The 14694-nt window shown below is 36.2% G+C and overlaps 1 protein-coding gene across 6 annotated transcripts in view; it reads right to left on the reverse strand.

Annotated features, from left to right (window-relative positions):
* The window catches only part of dctn1b (dynactin 1b), a 156787-nt gene that overhangs the window by 86409 nt on the left and 55684 nt on the right, over positions 1 to 14694 (reverse strand). For all 6 annotated transcript variants that reach the window (XM_039751872.1, XM_039751873.1, XM_039751871.1 and 3 more), the window contains exons 2-4: positions 12876 to 13121; positions 9107 to 9185; positions 3764 to 3795 (exon numbers count right to left, since the gene is read on the reverse strand). In XM_039751872.1, coding sequence (XP_039607806.1) covers positions 3764 to 3795; positions 9107 to 9185; positions 12876 to 13103 — 339 coding nt within the window. In that variant the 5' untranslated portion in view covers positions 13104 to 13121. The remainder of the gene's footprint in view (positions 1 to 3763; positions 3796 to 9106; positions 9186 to 12875; positions 13122 to 14694) is intronic.

A 14694-nucleotide genomic window follows, 5' to 3' on the forward strand; every position in this document is an offset into this window, starting at 1 on the left:
CTGTTACATTGTGTATATGTTGTTGTTTCTCTTTATGTACTTACCAATTATTTATTAATAAGTAGGTAAATAAAGAGTGACAGAGAAGCAGCATTCATTCTTTAGGGTTTAGTATATGTAGTCTCTATACCAATTACAATTTTGAATGCAAAACAATGACTAACATGTTTTTAGTTTCCACATTCTTTATGTAACACTTAAGACCTTAAGTATAAAGGTTCAGGTAAATTAACTGTCAGATATATCTGAAATACTCAAAAGAGTTATTATTAAAAAAAATAACATACTATCACTTAAATGACATATACAGCCCGCAGCACCCTATAACATTTAGGCTCAGCAATGGATAGACTGTTTATAAAAGGTGAAACAGGACATGTACATATACATCATAGGCTTTGCTGCTAGCATTGAAGGAAAAAAAAAAAAAACACGTACACAGCTGACACAATTCTATAGATCACTAAATTTGCACCTAACAGCTTAGCTAAATGTTTTCATTATAAGGTCTCTTGGGTATGTATGGGATGCAGGCATGATCACAGAACTAAAAGACATCCAGAATACCTCAACCTATACTTAATTTCACAAATGGTAAGACAAAAGTGTTGTTATAAAGGACTGAAGTCCTTATCACTTAACTTACCATGGCATGCAAATGTTTGGGCACCCTTGCTTAAAATGTCTGTTAATGTGAATAATTAAGTGAGCAGAAGATGAACTGATTATCAAAATAAAGTTAAAGATGACACATTTCTTTAATATTTTAGGCAAGATTACATTTTTATTTTCATCATTCACAAGTACAAAATGCCAAATAATGAATAAGGCCTGAAGCAAAAGTTTGGTCACCGGACATGGTCAGTACTTTGTAACACACCCTTTGGCAAGTATCACAACTTTTAAATGCTTTTTGTAGCCAGCTAAGAGTCTTTCAGCTCTTACTTGGGGTATTTTTGCCCATTCATCCCTGCAAAAAGCTTCTAATTCTGCAAAATTCATGCACTGCTCTTTTGAGATCTATCCACAGACTTTCAATGATGTTTAGGTCAATGGACTGTGAGGGCCCTGGCAAAACGATCATCTTGCTCGTCTTGAGGTATTTCATTGTAGATTTTGAGGTATATTTCAGATCAGTATCTTGTTGTAGGTCCCACCTTCTTTATAACTTCAACCTTTTTACAGACTGTGTTATGCTTACTTCCAGAATTCGCTGGTATTTATTTGAATCCATTCTTCTCTCTCTACCAATAACATGTTCCCTGTGCCACTGGCTGCAACACAAGCCCAAAGCATGATCAATACACCCCCTATTTCATAGTTGAAGAGGTGTTCTTTTCCTGGAATTCGGCAACCTTTTTTCTCCAAAAATACTTTTCCACATTGAAGGCAGTAAGTTAAATTTTTGACTTCATCAGTCAACAGGATTTGTTTCCAAATTGCAACACACTTGTTTAAATGTTAATTTGCAAACTTCAGGCACTGAATTTTGAAGCTAGGATGCAGGAAAGGTTTTTTTCTGCTGACTCTACTGAGAAGGTCATATTTGTTCAAGTGTAGCTGCACAATAGAACGGCACACCACCACTCCAGAGTCTGTTAAATCTTCCTGAAGGTCCTTTGCAGTCATATTGGGTTTTTATTTGCATTTTTAGCAATCCCATAAGCACTTCTGTCAGAATGTTTTCTTCATCTTCCAGACCTCAACTGAACCTCCACCATTCCAGTTAACTGCATTTTCTTAAGAACATTACAAACTGAGGAAACAGCTACCTGGAAACACTTTGCTATCTTCTTGTGGCCTTCTCCTGCTTTGTGAGCATCAATTATTTTATTTTTCAGACTGCTGCTTACATGAGCTCATGACTGCTGATTGTTGGGACAAGGTTTGAGTAGTCAGAGAAGCTAATTAAGGTCTGCGACTCTGGTAAAAATTACCCAACACCTCAAATATCTTGGGGTGCCCAAACAATATACTAATCTTGCATAAAATTCTGAAAGAAAATGTGTCACCTTTCACTTTATGCCTTTTGGTGACGAGTTCATCTTCTTCTCACTAAACTATTCACAGTAACAAACAATTTAAGCAAGGGTGCCCAAACTTTTGCATATCACTATATATCAAAATGATTCCTGGAGTCTTTTTTAAAGTAGAGATCAAACAAGATTTGCTTTTATTTGGACTACAATTAAATAAATCAAACTGAGAACAAATGTACAAAATAATACATAGTGTTTTAAAATGAAACCTGTCTGGCAGCAGTGAAAAAAAAATCCCTTAAATAAAAAGTGAACAACATGCCATCTCATGAGTAATATTTTCATTCAAAAATGTAATAAAAGTGTGCCACGTTTCTGAAAGCAGCAAAGCTATCAGTATACGATATGATGGCACATTACGGATGAAGCAAGCTTTAGGTAAAATGGACAGCGCTGAAAAACACTGCACATATCACACTGATACTGGGTGTGGATTATGTATTGCAAGGTTTTTGAAAATATTACAATGCACAGACACAGCATACCCAACAATTTATGCAAAAGGACGAATAAGGCCTGAAGGCCAACTGTTCATTTTCGCATTTGGCTACATAGTAAGGTCTGCCGTGTCTATGGAAGCACTGAGAGTGAGCGGACACTAAGCTCTTTATACACAGCTCGCTCCATCAACAATCTACCACCTCGTGTATTCTCTTTTCCCGACATATGATTAATGCTGGTGGTATACTCTATATTCTAATCGTATGAAAAAATTGCAGTTCCACTTCAGATGAGTTGATATACCATTTTTAGTTAACTGAAATAAAGGCAGCATCAACACTTTTCAGATTAGTGTATGATCTTCTTTGTTACATGTACTAGGGAAATGTGAGTGATTATAAGTTATATTTTTTGTGATTATTGCACAGTTGTGTGGAGGAGAGTGAGACAGCAATTCACGTTTGGGAAGCAACATGCAATGTGCACAAGTGGGCGCATGTGATTCAGCACATGCGGCAACATTTCAACATAGATGTACTGAAATCATTTTTTTTTTCTAAGAAACACCTTATTCATGGCCAAGTACCACATTACATCAGTTCTTCCATTTTCATAAAGAAAGCCCACTGTTAATTCTTTGCCTTATTACATTATCCACAGTTGTAGCACCATATGCAACACTTTACCAGATGGTAACAGAACGCCAACCATGCATCTGCAAACACACGTCACTTTTGCAACAAGTAACAAAAAAATGGATGTGCAAAACTGCAGTAAAAACAATACATGAAACACCTATACTGGCTGACAAATTTCTACCAGTGTCATGTTAAGTGTGGATATTAAATACTTACGCCAATAGCACATTTCCATTTTTTCTTAAGATTTGTATTAATATTATAAGACAATGATTCATAAAAAATATATATATTTTCTTCAATGGTTTTAAATAAAAATATTTAAAAAAATATTAACTGGCAAGATGCAGTTGCCTGAACACAGTATTACCGTGGACTTGGAAACCGGTTTTCCCAAAATACTATATAAAGACTCAATATAGAAAGATGACTGAATCCATGCAAGATACCAATAGCTTGGGGCTATATACCTCAAACATACAGTGTGAATATAAGAAAGGTAAGTAAGCTCATTGCCACTCTTGAGTATAATACAGACGAATACATTTCTTATTAATAATATGAATGCACTAAATTATTAACTGTTTTATGATATAGCAGAAATGAAGGCTTGCAATAAAATGTAAATGTGTCTTAATCACTCACCAGCTTGCTGGATTTTGGTGTTTCCAACACTTCTGTAAAGGAAAACAACAAATTAAAGCACACTATTATTAAAAAAATTTAATTCATCAAAAAAAAAATTGCTATTTTAGTAAAGACTTAAATATTATTTTTTTCAATTTCATAAAATACTATATACTGTTCTGTTAAAATAAAAACATCCTTCAGAGCTGAGACTGTCTGCCTAGGTAATCCAATAAATGATATGATGCAAACAAAAACACTGAAGCATAATAACTTTATGAAGCAAATTTATAGAGTATATTTGTATACTTTCCATGGTATTTTTATCTTTTATCCAACATTATGTTTAGATATTTTTAAGTTATTAATTGTATACCTAGAGGTTATAAGTGATAGTGCTTCATAATTTATTAGTAGAAATGATATTTCATCCTGCAATATAAGATATTGCAATAAAAACAAGACTTCACAGTATTCCGAATCGGTGAACTACACAATAATTTGAATGTATCTAGGCTGGTGTTACTTAGTAACTAAACTAAAGACCATGTTCCAAAAAATGCTGATCTGCATACATAAAAATATAGTACAGATATTGAGGTGTGTTATGGTATTGGTTGCAGTACTCTGCTTCAGGTCTGAAGTTCCATCCATGTCATGTGTACAGGCCCACGCTTATTAAAGATATGCAGTCTATCACTGCAGACCCAAATGTGCTCCTTTAAATAATTACTAAAAGAAATCAGTTGATTCAAAGTTTTCATTTTTTACTAAATTAATAATTAGAAATGACTTTTATGTAATTTTCTAGTATAATATGTTAAGAGTTGACTAGTTCCTCTAATAGGGAAGTAGCACAAAAACATCTAAGGTATACAGCATAGACTACATATTATTATACAGTCATATGAAAAAGTTTGGAAACCCCTCTCAGCCTGCATAATAATTTACTCTACTTTCAACAAAAAAAGATAACAGTGGTATGTCTTTCATTTCCTAGGAACATCTGAGTACTGGGATGTTTTCCAAACAAAGAATTTTAGTGAAGCAGTACAGTGGAACTTCGGTTCACGACCATAATTCGTTCCAAAACTCTGGTCGTAAACTTATCTGTTCGTGTTCCGAGATGTTCATGAACCGAGGTTCCACTGTATTTAGTTGTATGAAATTAAATCAAATGCGAAAAACTGGCTGTGCAAAAATTTGGGTACCCTTGTAATGTTGCTGATTTGAATGCACGTAACTGCTCAATACTGATTACTTGCAACACCAAAGTGGTTGCATTAGCTTGTTAAGCCTTGAACTTCATAGACAGGTGTGTCCAGTGATTAGAAAAGGTATTTGAGGTGGTCAATTGCAAGTTGTGGTTCTCTCTGACTCTCCTCTGAAGAGCGACAGCATGGGATCCTCAAAGCAACTCACATAAGATCTGAAAACAAAGATTATTCAGTATCATGGTTTAGAGGAAGGTTACAAAAAGCTATCTCAGAGGTTTAAACTGTCCGTTTCAACTGTAAGGAATGTAATCAGGAAATGGAAGGCCACAGGCACAGTTGCTGTTAAACCCAGGTCTGATAGGCCAGGAAAAATACAGGAGCAGCATATGGGTAGGATTGTGAGAATGGTTACAGACAGCCCACAGATTACCTCCAAAAACCTGCAAGAACATCTTGCTGCAGGTGTTGTAATCTGTACATCATCCTACAATTCAGAGCAATTTGCACAAAGAACATCTGTATGGCAGGGTGATGAGAAAGAAGCCTTTTCTGCATTCATGTCACAAACAGAGTCACTTGTTGCATGCAAATGCTCATTTAAACAAGCCTAATTCATTTTCGGAACAAAGTGCTTTGGATTGATGAGAAAAAAATTGAGTTATTTGGTCATAACAAAAAGCCCTTTGCATGGCAGAAGAAGAACACCGCATTCCAAAAAAAACACCTGCTACCTTCTGTCAAATTTGGTGGTGGTTCCATCATGCTGTGGGGCTGCGTGGCTATTTCAGGGACTGGGGCCCTTGTTAAAGTCGAGGGTCAGATCAATTCAACCCAATATCAAAAAATTCTTCAGGATAATGTTCAAGCATCAGTCACAAAGTTGAAGTTACACAGGGGTTGGATATTCCAACAAGACAATGTCCCAAAACACAGTTCAAAATCTACAAAGGCATTCATGCAGAGGGAGAAGTACAATGTTCTGGAATGGCCGTCACAGTCCCCTAACTTGAATATCATCAAAAATCTATGGGATGATTTGAAGTCAGACTGTCCATGCTCGGCAGCCATCAAATTTAACTAAACTGGAGAGATTTTGTATGGAAGAATGGTCAAAAATACCTCCATTCAGAATCCAGACACCCATCAAAAACTATAGGAGGCATCTAGAGGCTGGTATATTTGCAAAAGGAGGCTCAACTAAGTATTGATGTAATATCTCTGTCGGGGTGCCCAAATTTATGCACCTGTCTAATTTTGTTATGATGCATATTGCATATTTTCTGTTAATCCAATAAACAATGTCACTGCTGAAATACTACTGTTTCCATAAGGCATGTCATATATTAAAAGGAAGTTGCTACTTTGAAAGCTCAGCCAATGATAAACAAAAATCCAAAGAATTATGAGGGGTTCCCAAAATTTTTCATATGACTGTACAGGCAGCCCCCTGGGTTACGTATGAGATAGGGACTGTAGGTTTGGAACAGGTACATTATTTTAATAAATGCTATTGTTGACCGACTGTAACCATGTGCTCTGCCAATGAATGATGGGGTTTCACCTCTCTCTGACCTTTCTATTATTTCTACTTTAATTTCAAAGGTGATGGTTTCTCTCTTCTTTACTGTATCACCAGCACTTGCATCAGATTTGTGTTTCAGAGACATTCTTGAAGGGTGAAGACAAAGGGTTAAGATGAGCTCTTCTGCACAGCACTGTACACGCTATCACAGCAGGAAGGCACCAGTCGTCAACACGTCTGATGTATTGACAAGAGACAACTTCCTGCTATGTGCGTAACAGTACAAGCAGGCTTGCTATTGAGAATGAATGGGGGCAGCGAGGGGCGATTCACCATTCGCCCACCACACAGTCACCTCCGCTACAGTATGCTGCCTGCAGCGTCCGCCCACCAAGAACGAACACGGTGCGGCCAAAGGCATGTAGTGAATCACCCACTACCGCGCCCATTCGACAGGCAGCCAACCAAGGCACACTACAATGCTACCACCCGCTGCCCCGTTCACCCTCAATGGCCTCCGTTCAGCCACAACCAGGTCACAGCTTGCAGCTTTACCAGCTGCCCACCGAGAACGAACAGGGCAGCCGTGTGTGGTGGGCGGGGTAAAGAAATGCCCCCCTCCGATCCATCTAGCCTGTGTCCAGTCAGGAGCAGTAGCTGCGGCGGCGTAGTGGACAGGCAGCGAACCGCCCCATTAAGCCTCTGTCCTGCACATGAGCGATAGCTGTGATCCCGGTGACTATGAACCATGGGTCACCGCCTGCCACTGGGAGCCGCCCAAGGGACACTGCACTGAGCAAGCAACGAAATTGCCTCCTTCCAGCCTCCGTCCAGCCACCGCTTGCAGTGCCCCCAGGCCGAAGATGACGGAGCAGCAGTTACTGGGGTGCATGCGTCGCAGCTGTGGCCCCGTTCATAAGTTGTAGGTCGGATGTCCGTAACCTGGGGACTACCTGTATATACATACACGACTACCATTAACACTGGGGTAATGTTGCTGCAAAGTACAGCTTTTCCTATTGAATATTTATATGTCAGGAAAAAGTTTAAACAAAATGATGCACTTATGGGAAAAACACATATGCATGCATGCATGGTGAACTATAGACTCAAGTTAGACAACACAAGTTCATCAAGCAAACAGGGAAAGGTGTCTCTCGTCTAAGCAGAAAAACTAAATAAAAATAGTAGCCGTATGGATTACCAATTAAGATGAAAATGTGCATCAAGTAACACATGTTCTTCTATAATTACCTAAATGTAAAAGCCTACATCCAAATGTAGTCCTATCTACTTTTAGTGAACATTGGTTGCAGGGATTGTGAGAAGCTGCAGTTTTAAGTTCAAAACTGGGTACTCTTACAATTTCCATCTCTTCATTTAGAAACAGCACATGCTGGAAAAAGTCCAAATAGACATTTCTACAAAGAGCTGTTCTTCATTATGAATGCCTTGGGTTTCCACCCAAATAGCACGGTAGGAAATCACATATAATGGTTTCATTGAAAAAATAACGTCAAAGTAAAATCTGTTGTCGGGTCCCCTGATGGATTTTTGTGCAGAAAATAAGATTGTTATCTACAAATATGTGAAATCAGAGAACTGAAAGAGAGTATACTCAGTTTTTGTATGACTGTATATAATAAAAGGATTTACAGTTTGTGTAAATAACATGGTCCCTAACATTGTTATTAAAATTACTTGGCTGTTTTTATAAAGCACGCGTAGAGCTCAGAATTAACACCTTAACTTGAATTGTCTACAACATATAATTGAAATATACAAAGATGACACTGGTTAGTATTTGTAGCAAGGCTTTCTGTTAGCAAAAACTCCAGTACCACTACAGTAAAGGAAGGGGTTTGAGTAACAGAGTATTTGGATTTCAAGTTGTAAATTAGCACTTTGGTAATGAAAAAATTAGTACACTTGTTATGTGAAGAAGATGTGCTGTGATGCTCTGGGCAAGAGTTTGTTGTTTTTTTTTCCTTATTCTTAATTTTTGTCTACACAACACACAAGAGTTCTCATCAATGAATATTAACAAAATGCGAGTTGCAAGAGAATGTCCAGACTGATTTTCACTTTAGAACTGTACATTTTCATAGAGAGACTGCAAGGATGTCACAACAGCATTTTGCCTGCAAACCCCGTATTTCTGTTCAAGAATGCTCAGCCAACATAGTTCATAGCCATAATAAGATTGAATCACAATGTATTTTTGTCACAGTTAGGTGTTGGCAGTAAGCACAACAATAGCAAAATAACATGCATTTATGTTTAAGGGAGTTATAAATGCCCACTGATATATTTTTTCCAGCTAACAGATGTTAGATGCAAAAAACAAAAAAGTACTTTATTCCTTAAGGTTATTTATGAAGGTTTCTGAGATACTGCACCATTTTAACAATCTGGAAAGCCTTGAATTGTATGAAAATTTAAAAGTAGTCATCAACAGAAAGTCTCATTTATTTTGCTTTAATACAATTGTGACCATCTCAGCAACTTCAAAGGTGTATTAACGATTTATGTATTCAGTGTTAAATTTCTTGGCAAAATTTCACTAACTTCAAATATTTAAAAAAAATGGTGCCTTGGTGTTATAAATTTAGTTGTTCGTACCTCGTTTGGGGACTTTTGATATAGCAGGCTCTGGGGTCTCTGGAGAAGTAGTGTCAGTGCCATCATCAACTAGCTGGATCTAAAAATAAATGATAAAAAATTAAAGTAAATGAAAAAAAATGCAAGAGAGGAACAGTTCCACAGACATAATATCAGTCTGTCATTAGGTATACACACCTTAGACAATTGTACAATAGTGATACCTATTAATATAGTAGGAAATCAAGTTGCTAGGAAAAATGTAATAAATAAATAAACTGGATCAAAAATTTCACACCAGGGGACTCACTTATAAAACTTTGTTTGGATTTCAGTGTGAAAATATGCATATGCCAAATAAAAAAAAATCTGATTTATAAAATCTGGCCTATGCATGTTTCTTAGCAATTTACCATCATAAACAATCATGTTGTGTATGTGCATACATGAACATGCTTCAGAACTCATCTTGGCATTGCAGATGACTTGTGTGTCACTGCCCATGGTTAACAAAAGCAGTTATATTCTCTCTAGTTGCCCTTATTGTAATAAGAGTGCTGTAAAGTGCACTGATTACGTTAGGAAAAAAGACACTGCTGCAAATTACCTTTTTCACTTTGCTTCATGCTGGCAAAATATGTGTTTTACATATGTACTCTCACACTATACAAAAAAACTTAAAAGTAGAACCCTTTGGTCACTTAATGGCTTCCAGCACAGCAGGCATTATAAAGTGAAAATTGGCCGTGATATTCCTGACCTGTCGGCCAGATCCCTAAGAAGTGACAAAAGGTACCCAACAAACTGAACAAAAGCAAAAAAAAGTTCCAAAGTGCAAATTACAGCATTGGTCATCTTAAAGGGAAATACAAAAGTCTTTATCATATTCAACACTTTTGAGGTTTAATATGTTTGTCATGTCAATGCACGTTATAATAAAGGCTCAGTGATGTAAATTATTATTTGCATAAGTAGTCATTTAGTTGGTTTGGTTGCATTTCACTACACAATATCTCCTTATGTATACGCAAATATTTAAAAATCCGAAAATAACCTAAATCAGAAAAAACTTCTGGTCCCAGGCATTTTGGATTATGGATACTCAACCTATATATACTTATCTTGAATGAAAATCTATTAATATTTTGTTTCTTAAATAAATATTTGAACACAACTTAACCTTGACATGAGAGTTTGTTAACAAATTAAGCAGACAAAGGGCTCTCTCCTCCACTTGCTAAATGTTATCAGTTCAACTTGCTGGGATAAAAAGAGAAAGCAATATGATGAATACTGCAAGTCAGCCTTTTTCCAGAAAATAAATTAATTAATGCAAAAATGAATATAAAAATTGAGCGTTAAAGGTAAAATATTGTTCGCCAGAAGGGAGGGGGGGAGAAGTAGAAGGAGGAAAAACCTTTCTCTTTGGTTATTTTGTGTTGTTTTGCTTTCTTAAAGCATTATATCTGGGCATTTTAGGAAAGGCAGCCAACATAGCCCACTTAATAACCTTTAGGGCCAGGAAATAACTCCTACATTAGGAGTAACAGTAAACATGTATATACTGTACACATATAGATTCAATTTTCATACAGAAAAATCTGAATCAGTGTAAGCTGCACTAATTCAGGGCATTCATAACAAATGCAATGTTTTGTTTCATGAGGAAGAAGGAAGCATAAAAAAGGAGAGATTATGGACTATATTTAAAGGTGACTTATCAGGCAGCCATTCAAAACAATAGAATGGCCATCGTGTGTTCTTGTGACATGAAAATATTAAAATCTGTATTCAAGGGGTGCTCAAAAGATTTTCAGACTGACCTATTAAAAGAAACACTATGAAATCTAGACAGGTTCTTTGATGGTACAGATTCAGCATGTGCTTCCATTGTCTCAATTGTGTTTCAGACACTGTACATTTAGCAATGCATGCAGTAGTTTAATAAGAAATTTAAATTTTTTAAATTTAATTCAGAAAATTTGGTACCCCTTGGATAATCACACCATCTGTCATAGCAAAGCAATGTCGATTGTTTAAATAAGCTGTGGCAATCGATCACAAGACATTTAGCAAACCATACACAGCCCATTCCCATGAAATGTATTAAAGATGGCACCAGTGTGTGTGGTTAACCAGTCAGCACAATTCATTGCGCGAGTTCCACCAATGACACTTTCTGGTTGAATGAAAGTACACACCCTGGAGAAGAAGCTAAAAAAAAAAAAAAAAGTACCAGGAACTACAAATGGCCAGAGTTCCTCTGGTGGAAATGCTACAAAAATTTCCAAGTTTTTAAAAAGTTCCTAGTTCCTGAAAAAACATTAAAGTGGATTCAAAGACAAAAAGTCACCATATCATAAACCATTACAATATATGATCAAAAATAATAACACAACAAAAACAAAAACAAGCAAACACATGACAAACATGACTGAATTAACAACCTAAAAATACACTTTGCCATACCTTGTGAAAAAAATGTGTCCTTCTGGAACAAAGCATAAGTAAACAAACCTCTGAATATTTATTTTTCAAGAAGCAAAGTCATTTGCCTTAAATTGCGATGTTTTAATCCATTTTTCTAATAAAACAAATCTGAAAAAAGCATGTGCTGCCAAGGCATGGTGGCACAGCTATTTTTGTATCTGCCTGGTGCAATGTGTGTGTGTGTGTGCACACATATTCAAGATTGTCTCAGATGATCGTCCCCAAACCAAAAGCAGGACACAACTCACAGATCTGTCTAAAGCTTTATCATCTATAAATACATTAAATTTTATTGGTTACATTATCAAGATCGTTTACATACATTAAAAAGCAGACATTTCAGAAGTAGCTTAAACAAAAAAAAAAAAAAATAAATCATAACTCAAAATAGTTTCCTACACCATGTGTCACTGAACTCTCCTGCACACTGATCCTTGAACCTTCAGGAACTGGCCCCTTGGGTAAAACTCTCTTAGGGAAACCAACATGAAACCCTTTCACAAAATCTTTGCCATCTAAAGTACGTTTATGCTGTCAGTTTAGCAACTTTCTGTCACAGACAAGTGCGGTATGCTGCCATATAGTAATAAATGTTAAGTATACCAAAGGGAACTACTATGAAAAAAGCTTTGTTGATGCATCTGTCCTGGCTAATTAACACTGATGTCTACAAAGCTGCTGCAAATGTCAGAGTCATTTGCAAAAAAGGAGGTCATCTGGCATCAGATAATATTAGTGCCTCATACAATTAAACACTAGACTAGCCTCAGCTGGTACAAGTCAATTCTGAAATTGTTTTTCATAGGTTTGAACAAACATAAATTGCTCAGTTCACATGACCACAGCCTTTGTTACTTCTAGAGGGAAACTTGTAGATTTTTCCCAACTGGTCACAATGTCACTGATCTCTGACTGTTATATTTATAAGCACCAAACATGTCTCCATCCTCATCCCAGTTGCACAAGATACTTTTCTCACTGATCAAACTGTCCACCATTTTCAAGGTCACTCACTACATTATGAATAAAAAAAGGGAAGGTGGGGGGAATGATGGTAAATATTTTTGCTCACTAATGTGGGAAAGGGCAAGTGGTACCCTACATTACTTTGGCAAAGATAGCACAGACCAGCAAAGGACTTGTTTGGCATTTTTTTTTTTTTAGCTTTATCACCAGCAGAGGCGCACAGTAGTTACCCAACGCGTTTTGAAAGACATTATAACATTATGTACTGGATTTTTACGGTTTATAAAGAATCACCAAAATCAGTTAATATGAGAAAGAACTAAACACAACTTGCCTGTGACTGGCGAACAAATATACCATGATTTTCCTCACAGGCGAAGTATCTCTTGCCTTGAACTGTGCCATCATTTTTTCCTTTAGCATCATCAAGAATGACTCCAACCCATTTGCCAGTGGCAAAGAGTGTGGCTCCAATATAGGCCACTGTACCTCGATGACCCTTTCCAATCACTTCCACCCGAGAGCCAACTTTGGCAGGTTTGCCAGTCCCCTCCGTATTCATTCTGCTGCTGCTAGTCACCTGAAAGAAGAATAGAGATTAATCAGAACTCATTCTTCCCTAATTTAAAAAAACTTCTACAATATCTTTCTTAAAGTAAAATATTGGAAATTTGAGGTTTCTACAAACCTATACCTAACTTACCAGCAACACAGAGGTTTAGCTTTTACTAAACATATTTAACCAATGTAGGACACATTTTAAAGCATCCTTTGTGCATATACATGATGAAAGAGCTACTACAGGTATAATCTTTCTTCAGGACATGTTAAAAGCTAAAGATGACCATATTGATCCAAAGGAACATTCTATTATCTCAAAAGTTCAGTTATTATTTTGACTGCAACTCCAATAATAAAGCTTCAATTCTTGCAGGAAGTTTTTAATTATTTGTTATCATGATGTGTACTGTTTATTTCATGCAAATGGCTCAAATCCTTGTTAAAAAGTGGTGTGGTGTTCTCAAAGAATACAAAATATGAGGGGAGACACAAAAATAACCACACTGGGCTTGGGGCTTTCCTGGAAAACCGTCTGGAGGTCGGCTAGATATGAATCATAGAACTATATCCCCTCCTACACACTCTCTCAAACCCCTGACTATCTAGATATATCCTGTGAACAGCCCAGTCACTATCTGCACAACAATCGCTACACAATGTCGGGTGAAAAAAATCAAGCAGCAAGACAACACTCCCGCGCACGATGCTTTTTATGTAAAGCAGATTTTGACTGATAAAAACATTCCTGTCCTTGATCATCCTCCCTATACGCCTGATTTAGCTCCCTGTGATTTTTACTTGTTCCCCAAAAATCAAAAGTGACCTGAAGGGAACACATTTTTCTTCAATGGATGAAGTGAAGACAGAAATGGAAAGCCTGTTAAAGAGCCTCAAGCAAGAAGACATCCAGCAGTGTTTCAATCAATGGAAGATACGTATGGAGCAGTGTAGAGAGGTGTATATAGAAGGTGACAAGGTTTAGAATGCTGTAATTTATCAATAAACATTTTTTTTTTTTTACCAATCCAGTTATTTTTGTGTCTCACCTTGTATTTGCTCTTCTTACCTCACTGCATTTAAATTCATTATATAGTATATAAGTGTATATATATTATATATATATATATATATATATATATATATATAATATATATATAATATATATATATATATATATATATATATATATATATATATATATATATAATATATATATATATATATATATATATATATATACACACATGATCTAAGCAACTGAAGCCTATTAAAACAACACTGTGTACAACTACTAAAACTTAAATTTACTTAACAATATTTAGTTAAGTAGTTCAGGAATAAATAAGAAACAAACACAGTTAAAATGTTTGCATTGCACTGCTGAAAGAATCTTTACCTAGTCATTTTATACATCTACCAATGGCCATGTATAATGGAGATATGCTGCTATGTTTGTCCACACATAAAACATACATGTGCAAGTTTGTATTCTGAAGTGTAAGCCGATTCCTGAAATTACAGTTACCAGACAGGTGAAAGGAATTCTGTCTGGTATATCTCTTACAGAACTCTAATTTTTCTTATAACTGGTA

This window comes from Polypterus senegalus, chromosome 4 (genome assembly GCF_016835505.1).
Source record: "Polypterus senegalus isolate Bchr_013 chromosome 4, ASM1683550v1, whole genome shotgun sequence".
Taxonomy (NCBI): Eukaryota; Metazoa; Chordata; class Cladistia; order Polypteriformes; family Polypteridae; genus Polypterus; species Polypterus senegalus.